This window comes from Lissotriton vulgaris, chromosome 6 (assembly GCF_964263255.1).
Source record: "Lissotriton vulgaris chromosome 6, aLisVul1.2, whole genome shotgun sequence".
Taxonomy (NCBI): Eukaryota; Metazoa; Chordata; class Amphibia; order Caudata; family Salamandridae; genus Lissotriton; species Lissotriton vulgaris.
Genome location: NC_141694.1, coordinates 1,604,087,620 through 1,604,105,990, shown reverse-complemented (window position 1 = coordinate 1,604,105,990; position 18,371 = coordinate 1,604,087,620). Strand labels below are relative to the sequence as shown.

At 41.6% G+C, this 18,371-nt stretch overlaps 1 protein-coding gene across 1 annotated transcript in view; it reads right to left on the bottom strand.

Annotated features, from left to right (window-relative positions):
• Positions 1-18,371, bottom strand: part of LOC147709194 (uncharacterized) — a 575,919-nt gene that overhangs the window by 182,093 nt on the left and 375,455 nt on the right. Inside the window, exons 17-18 of the mRNA XM_086925447.1 lie at positions 7,771-7,890; positions 4,642-4,758 (exon numbers count right to left, since the gene is read on the bottom strand). Of these exons, the coding sequence (XP_086781573.1) occupies positions 4,642-4,758; positions 7,771-7,890 (237 nt within the window). The remainder of the gene's footprint in view (positions 1-4,641; positions 4,759-7,770; positions 7,891-18,371) is intronic.

Here is an 18,371-nt window from a genome sequence, read left to right as displayed (position 1 = left end):
AGTATATGTGAGAGTAAGAGATTGTAAGAGTTCCTGTTTAAATAAGTATGTGTTTCTATAAGTGATTGTTTAAGAGAGTAAGTATGTGTGAGTTTCCTTAGAAGTAAGGTGGTAGTGTGTGTTTAGCTCTATATGCAAATAAATGGATGTTCAATAGTTTACTTGCATGTGTGAGTATGTGTGAGAGTAACTTTTGGATGACTTTTGGTGTGTAACAGGATGTATAGGTGTATCACTACATATGATGAGTGAGTATATGTATGAGTGACTATATAGAACTGTTGGTGAATGAGTGGATGTGTATATAGATGGTGGAATTATTGAATTGGTTGTTGTAACTGGTATGTGTATCTCCATTTTTTTGAAAATGTTAATTTCTATTTTTGAATATGTGTTTCATGGGTTACATTACACTGAAAGGAGGTCTGTCACTCTGTCACAAGGATGATGTCATCAGTGATGTCATGAGTGATGTCACTGACCATGTCATGAGTGATGTAATATGTGACGTCATCAGCAGTGCATTGCACGCGCAAGTTATAGTGAGTCCATCTAACTTTAACGTGGGAATTTCAATGGTTTTATGCGAGTAAAACTTCCAGCTAACTATAACTGGTGTGAAACCTATGGTTTTTTCTGTGAATTTAATAGGTTTTTTAAATGCTAATTCCTAACTATAACTGGTGTGAAACCTATGTTTTTTTCACTGAATTTCATAGGTTTTTAAAATGCTAATTCCTAAAATTGGTGTGAAACCTATGGTTTTTTCAGTGAATTTCATAGGTTTTTTTAATGCTAATTCCTAACTATAAGTCTCATTTTATAAGTAAGACTGTTAGTGCTCTAGTTGTTCTTTAGAACACTCTGGTACATTCTGTCATTGGGCTACAGTTGAGCTACATCTAGCTGATATTTGGGCTACATTTGCTTTTTTTTGTCTCTGGTGGCCATCTTTGGGCTACATTGGGCTACATTGGGCTACATTGGGCAACATTTGGGCTACATTGGTCTCTAACATATATATAGCCCAATGTAGCACAATATATATTTTTTTCAAAGTTAATTTTCGTAAAAACCACTTGAGAATAGCAAAGGCACATTGGGCTACCAATCCCTACTATTTTTCCCAATTTCTTTTTTTTTTTGCTATGAAGCGCTCCCGCTGCGCGCCCCGGGGTGCACCCCGAGAGCGTTCTTTCATAAAGCGCCCCGGGGCACGCTCCGGGGAGCGTCCCGTAAGCGCCAAAATCGCGAACGAAAACATGATCGTGACGTATCGCGTAGCCGCGTGATACGCACGGCGTAAGTTTCCTTAGAAGTAAGGTGGTAGTGTGTGTTTAGCTCTATATGCAAATAAATGGATGTTCAATAGTTTACTTGCATGTGTGAGTATGTGTGAGAGTAACTTTTGGATGACTTTTGGTGTGTAACAGGATGTATAGGTGTATCACTACATATGATGAGTGAGTATATGTATGAGTGACTATATAGAACTGTTGGTGAATGAGTGGATGTGTATATAGATGGTGGAATTATTGAATTGGTTGTTGTAACTGGTATGTGTATCTCCATTTTTTTGAAAATGTTAATTTCTATTTTTGAATATGTGTTTCATGGGTTACATTACACTGAAAGGAGGTCTGTCACTCTGTCACAAGGATGATGTCATCAGTGATGTCATGAGTGATGTCACTGACCATGTCATGAGTGATGTAATATGTGACGTCATCAGCAGTGCATTGCACGCGCAAGTTATAGTGAGTCCATCTAACTTTAACGTGGGAATTTCAATGGTTTTATGCGAGTAAAACTTCCAGCTAACTATAACTGGTGTGAAACCTATGGTTTTTTCAGTGAATTTAATAGGTTTTTTAAATGCTAATTCCTAACTATAACTGGTGTGAAACTTATGGTTTTTTCAGTGAATTTAATAGGTTTTTTAAATGCTAATTCCTAACTATAACTGGTGTGAAACCTATGTTTTTTTCACTGAATTTCATAGGTTTTTAAAATGCTAATTCCTAAAATTGGTGTGAAACCTATGGTTTTTTCAGTGAATTTCATAGGTTTTTTTAATGCTAATTCCTAACTATAAGTCTCACTTTATAAGTAAGACTGTTAGTGCTCTAGTTGTTCTTTAGAACACTCTGCTACATTCTGTCATTGGGCTACAGTTGAGCTACATCTAGCTGATATTTGGGCTACATTTGCTTTTTTTTGTCTCTGGTGGCCATCTTTGGGCTACATTGGGCTACATTGGGCTACATTGGGCAACATTTGGGCTACATTTGGTCTCTAACATATATATAGCCCAATGTAGCACAATATATATTTTTTTCAAAGTTAATTTTCGTAAAATCCACTTGAGAATAGCAAAGGCACATTGGGCTACCAATCCCTACTATTTTTCCCAATTTCTTTTTTTTTTTGCTGTGGAGCGCTCCCGCTGCGCGCCCCGGGGTGCGCCCCGAGAGCGTTCTTTCATAAAGCGCCCCGGGGCGCGCTCCGGGGAGCGTCCCGTAAGCGCCAAAATCGCGAACGAAAACATGATCGTGACGTATCCGTAGCCGCGTGATACGCACGGCGTAAGCGCACCCGGAAGCACTCGAGCGAATACGATCGCGCAACATAGGCGTCCGACGCGCTTACGCAACGCGCCCCTGGGCGCGCCCCGGGGCGCGTCGCGTAAGCGCGTTGCGTAAGCGTGTCGGGTCATGTGACCAGAAAATAACACTTTTCATTGGTTCATAACAGTTTTGGTTTCATAATGATGAAGCCCCTGGTCATGCGACCTGAAAATAACACTTTTCATTGGTTCAATAATTATTTTTTTCTAAATTTTGAGAAACCCACCCATTTCTCTCACTATTGATTTGCACTTGGGGAGAGCAAGAGGTGTTTTGTGAATTATCTACTCATTAATTTCCTGATCTACAGCAATGGCTGCAAGTGATTCAGATGGTTTTGTGCAAGAGGACCCTCCTCACCAGAAAACAAAGAACCACTTCATCTGGAAATTTTATGACATTCCTGAAGGACAAAAAAAAGTTAATGCAAGTAAAGTAACTTGTAAAATATGTGGCAGTATTTTATCCAGAGGCAATCCTCTAAAAAAATATAGCTTTGGAAATGCCAATTTAATTAGACATGTCAAAAGAAGACACCCAAAAAATTATTCCAGGGAGAGTGTCAGGGAGCTGGCAGAGAATGCACGAAGAGATGGCGGCAGCACCTCCACTGGTGGAGCAACACCTTCAGGAACAACACGTGCAAGAATGGTCCCTAACGTGCAGCCGGTCTTTGCAGGCATAACATTTTTATGCGTGGACTGTGACGAACTACTCTGTTATGGGGAGCAGAGCGTTGAACTCTTTGCAATGAAGAGACAGGAACACCGATGCTCTCCCCGTCCCTAAATTTTCTCATTTTTTTGCTCCTGTTGAGCAGTTTTTGAATCCCTGTTTTTGTTTTTCCCCTGTAAAAAATCCCAAAAAAATATAAAATCGTTTTAAAAAGTATAAAACAACAAAAACAAAAACAAAAAAGTTCTTTTCAGAACTACCTCCAATTTATAAAAAAATGCTATTTTTTTTTTTAAAAGTGTCATTCTTTTTTCTCCATGGTACGCTCCCCGGTCCGCTCCCCGGTGCGCGTACCGGGCGCTCCCCCCGTGCAAATAAAAAAAAATAAAAAAAAATTTGCCCCGTGGGGCCCTTTTATGACCCCCACAACAAACCTAGGGGGTCAGGGGGGTGTACCCTGCCCCCTTTTGCTCATTTCCCCCTTTGATTTTTACCACCTCAATCCTACCGAGGTACAAGATGGCAGCCGCTGTGGACTGTTTCGAATGTTTACAGACACCCGAGAGCCAATCAGCTTTCCGTACGCAAGTCGCGTGGCGCGCTTTGAGCGCTCCCCGGTGCGCGTACCGGGGCGCGGCTCTAGATATATATATTTTTTTGAACCTAAATTACTCAAAATCCACTTGAGCACATATCTTGAGACATAGCAAAGGCACATCGGGCTACCAGTCCCTACAATTTTGCCAAGTTTGGTGTAAATCTATTCAGCCGTTCGGGCTAAAAGTAAAATCGACCGCCCTATGGAAATTAACATGGGGAAAACGCGTTTTGGGACCCCCCTTTTATCTCGGCCCCCGCTTGACGAATCCCCCCCAAACTTCCAGGGAAGGACCGGAGCGCCGCGAGGCAAATTTGAGGAAATTTTCAGGCAGATTCGTCACTCGGTGCCAAAGTTATTCCAAATAGAATTTTGAGATTTAACATTGAAAAAAATCCTAACTATAACTACCTACTGGCGACCGCCAGTAGGTTATATATATATATATATATATATATATATATACATAAATGCTGTTGCACCAACAAATAGAGGGTTGAAACATTATTATGTTTGTTTTTGCTGCGGTTTTGCTGCGGTTGTTCTTGCTGTTATCCGAATGGCTGCAAATGGTTTCAGTACACTGATAATGTGCATTGCCCAGCTACTACATACTGTTACAAAGAATAATACATTTGCATGCGTACTTAGAAAAATACCAGGGTACCTTTGGTGTCATTTCGTATAGTTTATGAGAATAATGATTGTAAGGAATGGGATACAAAACAATCTTTAGCTTACCACAGCCATCATTCTTGTCAGTTGTGTATCTGCACGAACATTTGAATGATCCAAACGTGTTTTTGCATTCGTATTTGGCATTTTTGCATGCCAGGGTTTCACTACATTCATCAATGTCTGAAAGTCCAAATGAAAACACAAAGGCAATGTGAAAAGTGATTCATTATAGTATAAGTATAGTCTATGCTGATGCACAACTCAATAGAACTGAGCACCTTTACACAAGAACAAATAGTAAACCTTGCTGTTGAGTGGCCTCCATGTTATCAACATAAAGCAGCAGCTATAGGGAACTGGAGGCTCTCCAGTGCCTACACAATCTTGACTTCATCACACAATTTGAAGTGCTTTAGAATCAAAAATATAGAACAATAAGCAATTCAGAACATGCATTAACACTTAATAAATTAGATGAAAATAATGAAATTAAACTAAAACATCAAAAGAGATGATAAAGAAGGAAATTTGAACTCAGATCTAGTAATATTTTGGAAAATTGAGAAAGACACGGTGCACAGGCAAAGGTGAGGAGGTTCACAAAATGTTGTTTACAAAATACTTGACAAAACAAGAATGAGCATTGGCAAAGCCAATAGGTTTTTGGCAGTAAAGGCCGAGTTATTGACTTTGCAAACACTTCTTTTATTGCCAATCACATGTGTATGAGTGGCTGGAAATCTTGTAATGGGTTTTCTATAGAAAACACCTAGCCAAACATAGCTGTCTATGAGCTTGCACCCCATATGTTTCACACGTTTGTGTCATGATGCATGTATACTTCCACATGCAGCATGATGCACAGCCACTGTTTTCTCATTATTAATTTGCTGATCTAACATGTCCATGTTAGAATAGTAATTTAAAAGTAAAAATTAAAGTGAAAACAAAGTGTGTGCCAGTGCAGAAAAAAGAAGCAAGAGACACGCTAGTCCTTTGCAGCTGCTGTGCCCTCGTAAGACAAGAAATAAAAAATATATATTTATATAAAAAGGGAATAGGGACTGGGAGCATCATGGACTGGGACAGCCCAGATCTTTCATCTATTTCTGGACCCTACGTTTGTTGGAATTGTATGCCATTTATCCCTGATAAACAAGAGGAAAAGCCTGTGCTCCCCCTTTAAATATGGCTAAATACTCACATCCCTAAAATGTCCTGCTTAACTTGCCTATGAGTCCCTACTATATAGATTAGAAAATGCACCCAGGGCCTGTAAGGTAAATGCGACCCCTGTGCACCAATTGTGCCCCCCACTACAATTGCAATGACAACATGGTTTCAGGTCTAAATGGTGTATCCTGACAGCAACAGCTTGAACCCTGATGCACAGACCTGCCATGCTCACCCTTTTGAAAGGTAGGGACACCTGATTTTTACTGTTAAATAAGTCACCACAAAAACACACCTTGCTGTACACCAGGCACAGTGCATAATATTTAAAAGAGTGGAGCATGTGTGACATTAGAACTTTTTCGGTGTGCCAACTTCATCCGGACCAGTGACAACATCATTTAGAGCTTAGTCTCATTGAAAAAGCCTATAATAACATTGTCACTGGTCAGGCTGATTCTGGCACTTAGGAAAAGTCAACGTATTGATTATTTACTTTAATCAATAACATGTGACCCAGTTAACAGCTACAGACTCAACTAAAAAAATGTATTTTTACATTTAGTAAAACTCCAGTCAGATTTTTATTAAATATATAGAAAATGTAGCTTTTAAAATGTTCGCTTTACCCGGTCTGAAGCTTTTGGATGATAATTTGCTTTATATTTCCATCCACTGTCCAACAAGTTTTCGGTCTGGATGAGGTGTGGAAGCGGTGTGAAAACTGCTCCCAGAGCAGAGTCAAAGTTGTGGATGTGGCAAGGTGTTTTCTGTCCCTTGCAGAAAGACCAGATAGGATGGACTCAGGAACTTAATATTCTTCAAAGTGTCCTGCCCTGTCTTAATGAATTTCAAGTAAAACCCGAGTAAACCTCAGCCTGTGTCCCCATAGTGAGGCTGGCAGCAAACCCAGTGGGAATAAGGTATGCCCATTCCAGGGTTTTATTGCCCACATACTCTGCACAAGAAGAGAAGGGTTTCCTCATCATGGATTTTAAGAGTGAGTGGCACTGTGGGATTGTTCACATTAGGACAGACAGGAACTGCTGAAAACGTAATGTTGCCCACAGGAAATGTTACCCCATTGGAATACCCAGGATCCACCCACTAGCTGGTGGCAGGCCTAAATGTGGCACCCCAAGGCCCCGGCCCCAGAACACTTACTAGACCTGTGGAAGATCAGAGGAGGACTCGACCTGCTTCTACACTCCCACCAGACATCTCTGCTATGCCCAACTGGTCATGGCCACCAGCCCATGGATCTACGTTCTAAATGCATCGCGGTGATTACACCGCAATGCATTTAGAACGCAGCCGTTACAATGCAAGTCGTTACATCGATTTGCCCTGGATGGCGCTATAACCTAAGGAATAGTAAGATTTACTATTCCAACACCTTCCGTACTGTAAGTAGACTGGTATTGGAATAGTAAATCTTACTATTCCTAAGTTCAGGGCCCTCCAGCGCAAGTCGATGTTACATACCGCGATCATTTTGATCACTATGTAACATCACATATTCGAGAGATACAGGAAGTGAGAGGTAGGGAAGGAGGAGGTGCAAGCATGGAGAGTTGTGGCTGGAAGAGGTATTGGCTAGAAAAGATACAGACTGTGTGCAAGCTGATGCTGCTTTGCTCTTCAAATATGATACTCCTCTCATGCGAGAAATGAACACAGAATGTGACGGGAACGTAGTCCAAGAAGTGTAGTGGCTCAATTAAAATCTGCGGGTCAGGCCCCATCTGCAGTATAACAAAATAACTACTTCAGACTTAAGCATAATGGCAACACAGTTGGGACAATGTTACCCTTCTCAGGAAGCATGGCGTTCACACACACCCCATGCAAGCAATTGCAAAGTATAAATACACAAGTAAGGCAATAGCTTATATATACTCTTCTTGCTCTATTTCTTTTTAATGATGATGACATGGATGATTCCACATAACTAAAGTTGCCTACAGCCAGACCTAAATGGTGAGAGGTAGCAACCCTTGAAAAATGTATCAATCCTACCTGTACACTTGTATCCATCTCCAGAAAATCCTTGTTTACACTGGCATGTCACATTCATATCTCCACTTGTGCACTTTGCATTCTCATCACAGGGAGATCGGTATGGTAATGAGCAAAAATCTAAAACCAAGATAAAAGGAAACATTCTTATGAGAAACGTAATCTGGAAAAAGGGTTATTTGAAGAACACGTTTAAAAAGTGAGTTAAGAGCCGTCATATGCCCAATCAACTACATGAAACCCATACTTATATATTTACAACAACAGCATGATTTCACTATTTCCGAAACAGCAAGTGCACTAATATATAAGGAATATATAGCAGTTAAAAGAGGGAGAAAGACAGGAAAAGTAAGAGGAAGAGTGATACGTGGAGACAGGCACTGGATCAGAGGCAGAGGTGGAGATGGAGGCTGACAGAAATGGAAACACTGGATAAGACACAGCTAAAAAGAGCCAGACAGAGAAAGAAATAGATGGCGACAGAGACATGTTTCCAGATATACAGAGAAAGACAGAAAGACAGACAGAGAGTGAGAGAGAGAGAGAGAGAGAGAGAGAGAGAGAGAGAGAGAGAGAGAGACAGAGAGACAGAGAGACAGATAGACAGATAGATAGATAGATAGATAGATAGATAGATAGATAGATAGATAGATAGATAGATAGATAGATAGATAGATAGATAGATAGATAGATAGATAGATAGATAGATAGATAGATAGATAGATAGATAGATAGATAGATAGATAGATAGATAGATAATTGTTTGGTGATTGTTTAGTGGTGTGGTTTTCTGAAATGAATTGGGTCAAACAGTATCTGATCTTATTCGTAGGCCAATGGTGCACTTTAATGCGGGTAAGAGGGAGCGTGAAATGACACACTCTCATCGTATTGCACTATCAATTGGGAAAAGCAGCACTGACATAATCAGGTAGGGAAGGAACAGGAAGCAGCGCATGGGAAAAAAGAAACGGTTTACGACAGGAAGTCAAGCTATATGGCACAGGAATACCTCATGAATGAGGGCGGCACCATTAAGTAAAGAAATACTTCACTAGCTTCACAGTAGGGTTAATGCAGATCCCCACACTTTGAACTGCATAAAGAAACACTGTGCCATGCTTAAGCCAATGGCCATAGCAGCATGCATGCATGCAAGCCATAGTAATGCCATTATTCCGAAAACAGTAAACAATTAGGAAAGGACATGTGACATGGTTTCTCACTTCTGTGCCTGCCTAGCTCTTGTTTAGCAACACCAGCTCGACATTTTACCGCCAAGGGCACTAGTGCATTGCAACACGTCAATAACACGTCATAACATACAAAGTACAAATACATAACCAATGACAGAGTATGTTAAGTTGAAGAACAAATGATGGAATTTAGTGCCAGAAATAATCTCTGCCAATGTGCACCAGTAACACAGCTCTTGGTGTTGTGTATAGCAATGTACTGAAGAAGTCAATTGAATTTCCATAGACGGTGGAGATTATACACAATGGGCCATAGTTGCCAGAACTAGGAAATGTACACTTCAATTTTTACATTCATGACCGTCTCGATTTTCATAATTTCCTTAAGAAATCCACTTTGAAAGCAGCACCTGCCACAAGTTTCCATATGGAGCTCTATGTGGTGAACTCCACCCTGGTGGAATTGACTCCCTATTGCCAAAGCAGGGTTTTTCTTACTTCTCTGTGGATGAAATATTTTTCCATTCTACATACTCCTTCACCATCACCCCCACCAAATGTTTTGGTTATCCATTTCCATTCTCGCCTTTCCCCTTAGACGACTGAGGTAAATATACAACTACTTCCAGGATAAAAAGGAGCATGATAATAGTTTGTGAACGCCCTCAATTGTACGTGTTTTGAGTAATCAGATACTCCCAAGGCTAACCAACCATGCCTTGCAATGCCCAGGACCACCCTAAATCCCAACCCTTGAATGGCATTTAAGGGTGTAAAGGTCTCTACTGTGCAGCAGAGACCTCCACAAAAAGAGGTTATGTTTACCTGGAATCACTTCGTGAATTCCTGACAGGAATAACTAAGGCAAATTCAGATACAATGGCCAAATTTACTGGTGAATAGACTCCATAATGTTGAAGAGCTGTCTACACAGTAAAAGAAAACAAATATGCTTTTGAAAATTGATTTCAGCTATTAAAAGCCGAGTATGTTTATTTTACATTGGATAGCCTGATTCACAAAACCGTTATATGGCATAAATCAGGTGAGAATAATAAGCATCTCATTCATCACTAACAATCAATGGAATCTTAAACTTTACCATAGTCACTGAAGTGCCAGTACCAGTAAAATTATAAAAGCATTTTTAAATCCGTCTGCTTGTAGTTTTATTACTTTCTGAAGATTTCAATCCATATTGAAAACTTCACCTTATGAATTCAAATCTGGATTCAATTCACCTGTACGGTGTTCTCTGTGAGAAAGAGCTCTGCACAGCGGGAATGACACCCTCTGTGCGAATGCATATTTTCTTCTACACAGGGAAATATGATTTCCTACAGAGAAATAACTTTTCCCACACAACCACCAAATTTGGGGTTGATCCATTTCCTTTTCCTCCTTGGAAAAAGATGTAAACTAGCACTTGGCTGAACACATGTGATGCATTGTGAAGAAGAATGTGAGGAGTTTGTAAATGCCCACAAATGCATTAATTTGTGGGGGTTGACATACTCCTAAGGTTAACCATACCTTACAATGCCTTCATGACCACCCCTTAAGTGGGATTTATGGGTCTAGAGATCTCCACGCTCATGGCGGAGATCTCTGTCCACATAAACAGTCGTGTCTGCCAGGAATTACTTTGTGAATTCCTGGCATCTGCAGCTGAAGTAAATTCCTATGTAAACTACCATTTATGTTCCAGTTTATATTTGTTAATAGGCCCACCAAGATTTGCTCCGCAGCACATCAGGTGATACTTTTGCCAGTCTCCAGAGGCAATTAAGCTTAAGCAAAACTTTTTGAAGTCCATTTGAACATCTACAATACCATGGCATTTCAAGGATCTCCAGTGCATCATATCATAATCTAACTGAATGGATCTGTGATGCTCATGAGCATCTGCTAATATAGTCCAGACGTAAGCTAAGTATATTGGATAGTGTTGGACTTGGCCCTTTTTGCAGGGTCATCCCTGAACTTTTTGCCTTCCTCCTATATTTTTTCTGACCTGTTGGTGGCTATTTTCTGACTCTGGGCACTTTACCACTGCTGATCAGTGCTAAAGTGAATATGCTCTCCCTATTGTAAATTAATGTATGAATTCGTGATTCCATGATTGGCTGGTTTGGTTTACCTATCAGACCCTAGTACAGTGCACCAGGAGTGCCCAAGGCTTGTAAACCAATTGCTGCTGGTGGGCTCACAGCACTGGTTGTGCCACCCAGAGAAGCTGCATGTAAAAATGTGTCTGAGGTCTGCCATTGCAGAGCCTATGTGCAGTCTTGTACTGCTATGTTGAATGAGCACGTGCACCCACTTGCTAGTCCCTAAACCTTCCCTTTTCTTCATATCAGACACCCCTATGGAAGGCCCATGGGTAGGACAAGGGCAGGGTGCATTGTAAGTATAAGGTAGGACATGCCCTGGTGTGTGTGGCATGTCCTAATAGTGAATTACAGCCATTTTCGTTTTTATCTATTGCAAGGCTACCTGGTCTCCATAGGCCAGAATTGGCAGTTAGATTATTACATCTTATAATCCTAACTGACTCAGGGAACATGGTAGCAATTGAGTTTAGTATTTCTTGTCTAACTATCCAAGCCTGCCTCTGCTAGGTTGAGTATTCCTTGTCTGGAGTTTGAGTGACAGGGCTGGGGGATTCCAGGAGACAGCCCAGTGGTGAATAGAGAGATCTGCATCCAGATGGGAGGGGGGAGTTGCACCTGCGACCTGAATAAGACTGTGTCTGCCCCCCACTGTGCTGGCTCCACCCCCTGTGGTGCATCGGATGTCTCTGCCCTGCACTGTGAAAGAAGAGCAGGAGTCATGTCAACAAAGTGCTCCATGCTGTGCTTTCCCTCAACAATGCTGCCTCCACCTCCTGCGGGGCATCTGATGTTTCTGCCCTGCACTGTGAAAGGAGAGAAGGAGTCATGTCAACAGAGTGCTCCAGGGCTGTGCCTTGCTTCCACAATGCTGGCTCCACCTCCTGTGGGGCGTCTGATGTTTCTGCCCTGCATTGTGAAAGGAAAGAAGGAGCCATGTAAACAGAGTGCTCCAAAACTGGTTTGGACTAGGCAAAGGACCCTCTGCCCTCAGAGGACAAAGGATTTGGGGGTATAAGTAGTGGGACCCTGATCCCAAGAATTTAGATCACTTTAGGACGAACAAGAAGAAACCTTTGCTGAGGAGAGGAACCTGAAGAAACTGAGGAGAGACTATCCCTAAGCTGAAATGCTGCTTGGGGGATTGGCCTGCAGTGGTTGCCTGACTGCCAAAGAGAGGAGTAAGGGACTTTGTGTACTTTCATCAACCTGTAAGGATCTCCAAGGGCTTGGAACAGAGCTTGCCTCCCGCTGAAGACTCAGGGACAGCAGACTTCAACCCCCAGCTCCCCAGAGTTCCTTGGGAAGTGCCTCCTGCTGTTTTGTGCCTTCTGAGGGACTGCGTGTTGCAAGGAGCTGGAAGAGCGACTCAAGAGGAAGAAGTGTGTCGCTGTCGCTGCTGCTGCCTTCGCATCTTGGATGTCGCCGCTGTAGGTGTTGTATTGTACCGCATCGAGAGAAGCGTCTCGCAACGAAGAGGAAGCGTGTCGCCGACACTGCTGCTGCCGTCGCATCTTGGATGTCGCCACTGTAGCTGTCGTATTGCCGTCGCATCGCGGAGCAAGAGGGTCGCCGCTGCAGCTGAAGCATCGAATCGAGACTTCTCGCATCATCGGAAGATCTTCACCTCTTTATTTCTTTGCACCAGAACTTTGCCGCATTTCCATCGCTGCAACACTTTTGTTGTGAAAGCGTAAAGCATCGTAAGGTACATTGACTTAATGTGTTGCATTTTAAGAACTGAACAGAACTAAGCTAAAACTACCATTCTTAAGTACAGTATTGTGGATTTTTGTCGGTTGTGGTCTTGTGTTAAATCTATATAAAGAAGATTTATTTTTGATAGAAAACCTGTGTGGTGTCCATTTGTAGAGTTGTCACTTGATTACTGTATCTGGTCACAAATGCTTTACACACTGCCTCTGAGATAAGCCTGTCTGCTCGTGCCAAGCTACCAAGAGGGTGAGGAGGGGTTATTTTAGGAGTGTACCCCCCTACCCTGACTAGAGGCAAGGGTCCCTATTTGTCACAAGAACCAACCTGTGCCAACTAGAGACCCCCAAATCTAATAGATAACTAATGAATTTGTGGCAGATTAGAATAGAATAATCAGCTGAATGAGCATCATTGCAGCAAGAGATCCATCACTAATTAAGATCAAAGCCAGAAAGAAAAAGTGAGAACATCAGATGGCACTTTAGTTGCGCTTTAACTCCATCATCTCCAATACAGTTATTCTTTGACACCTATAATTTCCAGACTATGGGTTCACTGCTTTCCTGTCACAGTCATTAACAGCCCCTGTGAGATTAGTGGGGAGAGTAGAGGGTTGAGGAGGCTGAGGTTGGGTGGAAGAGACATACCATCACTGACTATTCTTTTTCCATGATTTTCTAATATCATCAACTACATTAACAATGCAAATATGTTAGCAAGTGTTAAAAGATGTATGTAACATTGACGGAAGTCATTTAATTTGGCTTTACAGACAAGGTCCATTTTAATAAGCCATCAGTGCTGTGAGTTGCATCAAATAATTTGCTAAACCAATTACGATAACATTTGTATCAATGCTTATTTGGCAAGGAAGATTTAAAAATAAGATGCTAGGTTGAAAAACAATAAGCAGAGCGCTGTCAAAGTTAACAGGTCTGGCTATGTTATGTGTGAAAGTGACTCATTCATTGACAAGTTTGTATGGGGTTGTGTATAGGTCAGTCAGTCAATGTCATAATAATCAAATGAATGGATCAATGAATAAGCGACTAAAGGCATTCACTTGTATAATGTGAAATCATAGATACATGAATTGCTGAATAAGTGAGTGCACTAATGAATGGCTGGATGAATTTATGAGCGCATGAATGCTGGGGCCTCAGACAGTATCAGTGATAGGATTGAAAATACCTTGAATTACCAATAATTGACAATTCAAGTGCTAAACGAGATCTGAGCAACATTTCATCAAGCATCAACAAAATCTATTACGAATTACCAGTCTTATGCCGGTGTAAGCATCACATCCAGGGTGGGAAACAGTATTCCAAGGTTGGATATGAAGCGTTTAGAATTACTGCCACTCTGTCAGTGGAAGTATTACACAGGAACTGGCACCACTGTACCAAGAATATCCCATATATGCAATGTATTAGCACTATTGTCCATTAACATTAATGTGGGTTAAATGCATGATTACATTTGCCCAACTCCCAGTAAAAGTTAGTGCATAATTGATGTTGAACCACTGCTCAATCATCGCTAGTGAATGTTAAGGTTTGATATATCATGTTCTCATCTTGAATATTTATTCAGGGTTGCCTTAAGTAATTTCCAGATATACATCTTTACTTAGAAGACATAGCTGCATAGGCAAACTTGCAGTATCGCTAATTGCTCCTAGCACATGTTCAGATTTGCACCATCACCCTGGAAGTCTTGTTGCATGCTGAGATTTTTACCACCACTCTCTAATGTTAAGTGCACACATATATATGCTCCTTCACTTGGTAATGGTAGCACATTCTTATTGCGAACATATCACACATTTTACAAAGACCGAGGGGCATATCAGCAAGGTCACGCTATCGCGTGAATCCTTGCCTTAGCGCTCTTTCCCGTAACCCCCACCTTTGCATCTCTAATGAGATACAAAGTGGGAGTTTCAGCTCAAAATAACTTGAGAAATGTCGCTAACCGACATTTCTCCAATAATGAATGGGCAAGCTAACAAGCATAGCGATAAGAAAAGAAGCGCTAACCTTGGTTATCGCTACCTCTTTACGCCTGCTTTTCCTTTGACTAAACAATGTTAGCCAATGGGTGGTGGATTACAGGGCTGAGACCACCCAGCCCTATCAACAAGGATATCGCCGTTTTCAATGGAACATCGCAGGAAAACCATCAATGTTCCATGGAAATCATCGCTATCACAGAAATAATTATCGCCATTGCGTAAGGCGTTGGTAGTACAGCGTTAGCATGGCGATAATTATCTGCGCTAGCCAGCGATAAAATTCCTCAGGCTAAGGGCGGGATAATTAGCGCTGCCGCTTGTTAATATGCCCCCAAGTCAGTTATTTTCCTGCTCCATGAGCAGACAGGTTTCTACATATAGGCAGCAATCGGCTGGTTGTCGATCTAAAAAGATTTTTGAAACAAAGAGGAAAGTAATTTAACAAAAAAATTAAAGTTACCTTTTACATATAACGGAGTTGGAATTGTAACTGCCAACCTGAGTCAATAGGCTTGACTTGCTATGCACTATGGTTATTATTGAATAATACCATGGATCATGCTTCAATATATAATTATAGTTTATGATTGCTGTTCAAACTCTTTGCACACCACAATTGATAAATGGTTGAAGCAAGAGGTTATTAATTGAAGATTCTATTATGATTCCAGACCACAAGATTCATTGTATCATCTTGATTCAATACTAAATCTGTCCATTAAAAAGGAATAATAATTGAATATCAATATTTATTCTGAAGAAGGTGATGTTAATTTGATGGTTTCACAAAAACACAGCGTTGACAGATACATTCAACCAAGCATATTACGTCCAAAGTAACATTATTTTTATTGTGTTTTTATGATTTCGAGTATTTTCAATTGTGGTTTTATGACTTGTGATACATGGAAAAAGTGTGAATTCATGTACTCATTGTTTTTATTATTTGCAAAATGGTATAATAAATAATTTTTATAGCATAAATATTTTCATTGGATGCCTGATCGATACAGACTTGTTTTCTCTCTTTTTTCTCTTTTCTTGGTGGCTCAAGAACTGCTTACGTTTATTTTTATTGTCATATTAAATATGATGTTATATGTTTCATGTAAGTTGATTTTGATGATTTGTTTGAATACCGATTTGTAGACCTTGATCGTGCATTGAGTTCCACTCCTTCTGATTATTCAAATGGTACAAATTAAGTGACTTTGAAAATTGATTTTTTATGTTATGACCAATAGCCTTGTACACCTATGTAGTGGGCTATATCAGCAATTAAAGGCCCGCTCCCTTGTTAAATAGCCTGGCCTTCGGCTCAAGCCTTTAACGCTGAAGCGGGCCTTTATTGGCTGGTACAGCCCACTATGGCAGGCTATAAGGCTATGTTAATATACAGTAACCTATCACATTTACAGATTATTTACAAGGATTAGCAGCCTAACCTTAATAGAGACCTTAATAGAGACGCTAATACATTAATTTTCCTAACCATATCCAAAAAATGTTGTTCCTGTACATCCAGCAGATTTTCTTCGAGTAAGATTGTTAGACCCGGGATCCCTGGTTGGCTGAGGTAGGTACCTTAGGCCAAGTAGGGACCTGCGTTCCAATGTAAGGGAAAGGAAGGTGACCTTCTTAGATAGCCCCGCTCACCCCCTCGGTAGCAGCCAGGCTTACCTTCAAGGCACATGTGTAAAGTATTTACAACCAAGCTCACAATAACCCAATGATGACACACAAACAGACTCCACACAAATTTTATAAAAATGAGTATAAACTTTATATAAAAAGATATACGATAAGACCACACAATATAAATCCAACATATGAGGTTGTGTACTATTTTTCCTGGCCGGTTGTTAGGCCAGCCAGCCCTTGTAAGTTCTGGCGGTATTAATGAGCACTTCTAAACATTCTCCTGTACTCCTAATATTATGTCATACAGTTCATAATGCTAGAATCAGGCACTTTTGCAATTAATATAATGCAATGCGTAATGCAACAATCAGGCACTTTGCAAGGTAAAATAATGCAATACGTAATACAACCATCAGGCATGTCATTATGCAAAAATAAGGCAATGCATAATACACTAATCAGGTAATTCGTTATGCACGAACAATGCAATACGTCATTCGGCAATCAGGTAGTTTGTTATGCAAATAAAATGCCATGCGTAATACAATAATCAGGTAGTTCGGTATGCAGGAATAATACAATGCGTAATACTCTAATCAGGTACTCTGTTATGCAGAAATTATGCAATGTGTGAAACGACAGTCAGGTACTCCGTTCTGCAGAAATGGAATAAGGCGTAATACACTCAGGCCCGATCACCAGGCCTTAGGCAGTCTCTCCGCCTCTCTTTCTGACTTGCAGTCAGCCTCTCTACAGTTGCCCCCAACACTGGTAGGATGGAGTCAAAAGTGCAGCTCCATGCTCTGGCCCCTGTACTGCCACTCCCTAGGCAATACGGCCCGCGATACGAGCCGAAGCAGAGGCTCGTGCTGCCAACATGAGAGAGAGGCCGAGAGCGCCTCCCTCGGAGCCCGTGCCCCACCCCAGGAGTTGACACACGTTACCTGAGGGGCGCAAACCCACTCACTTCTCCTCGTCCAGCAGCTGAGCCTCCAGTGCAGCTTTATGAATTGGCAATGGTGGCTCGGGCCGGCAACTCAGCTCCTCCAGGACTGTCAGTCCAGGCCACTTCAGTTACGAAGATCTCAGGCTGCCACAAAGCACACGCACACATCGTCACTGAGTCTTCCTTAAGCTTCTGGTGCACAATCACTGGGCACTCCACACACAGGTCTCAGGCTGCACGAAGATCACGCGCACAGTGTCGTTGAGAGTCACTTTAACTTCGGTGCACACAATACCAAGGCAATTCCTCACAAAGGTCTCACAGTGCACAACGCACCGGCACACAGCATCAATGAGACTCACTTGGATTTTGGTGCACACGATAACAAGGCATATCCTCACAAAGGTCTCACGCTGTCCAACGTGTACCCAAACAGCGTCGATGAGCCTCACTTGGATGCATGTGCACACAATACCAAGGCAAATCCTCACAAAGGGCTCACAGTGCCCAAAAAACACTCACACTGCGTCGCTGATCCTTGCTTGGACTCCAGGTGCCGACGATCACAGGGCAGACCTTAAGAGGTTCTCAGCTGCAACAGGCGCGCACTCACAGCGTCGCTGAGACTCCCATGGAAACGTTTGATGTTGCTGTGTTTACAAACAGGGAGCCAGCTCACCTTTGGGCATTGGGACTAAGTTACTTCAGGACACAGCACACAGCAAAGTCCCTTTAGCCTTTCCTTGGTTAAAACAGCAAACTGCTGGCCAGCCCCAGAACACACAGCAAGGGTCAGTGCTATCCTTCAGTCTCTTCAGTCGTTTCTTCATTGGCAAAGGTCCTCTTGACCACAAAGTAGCTCCAGTCTTGTTGACACTTAATCAAGCCATTCTCCAAAGTTCAGGGGCCTCAGCTCTCATAGTTATATGTGTTGTAATCTATGCCTGGTATTCCACATGTTGAACTATCTC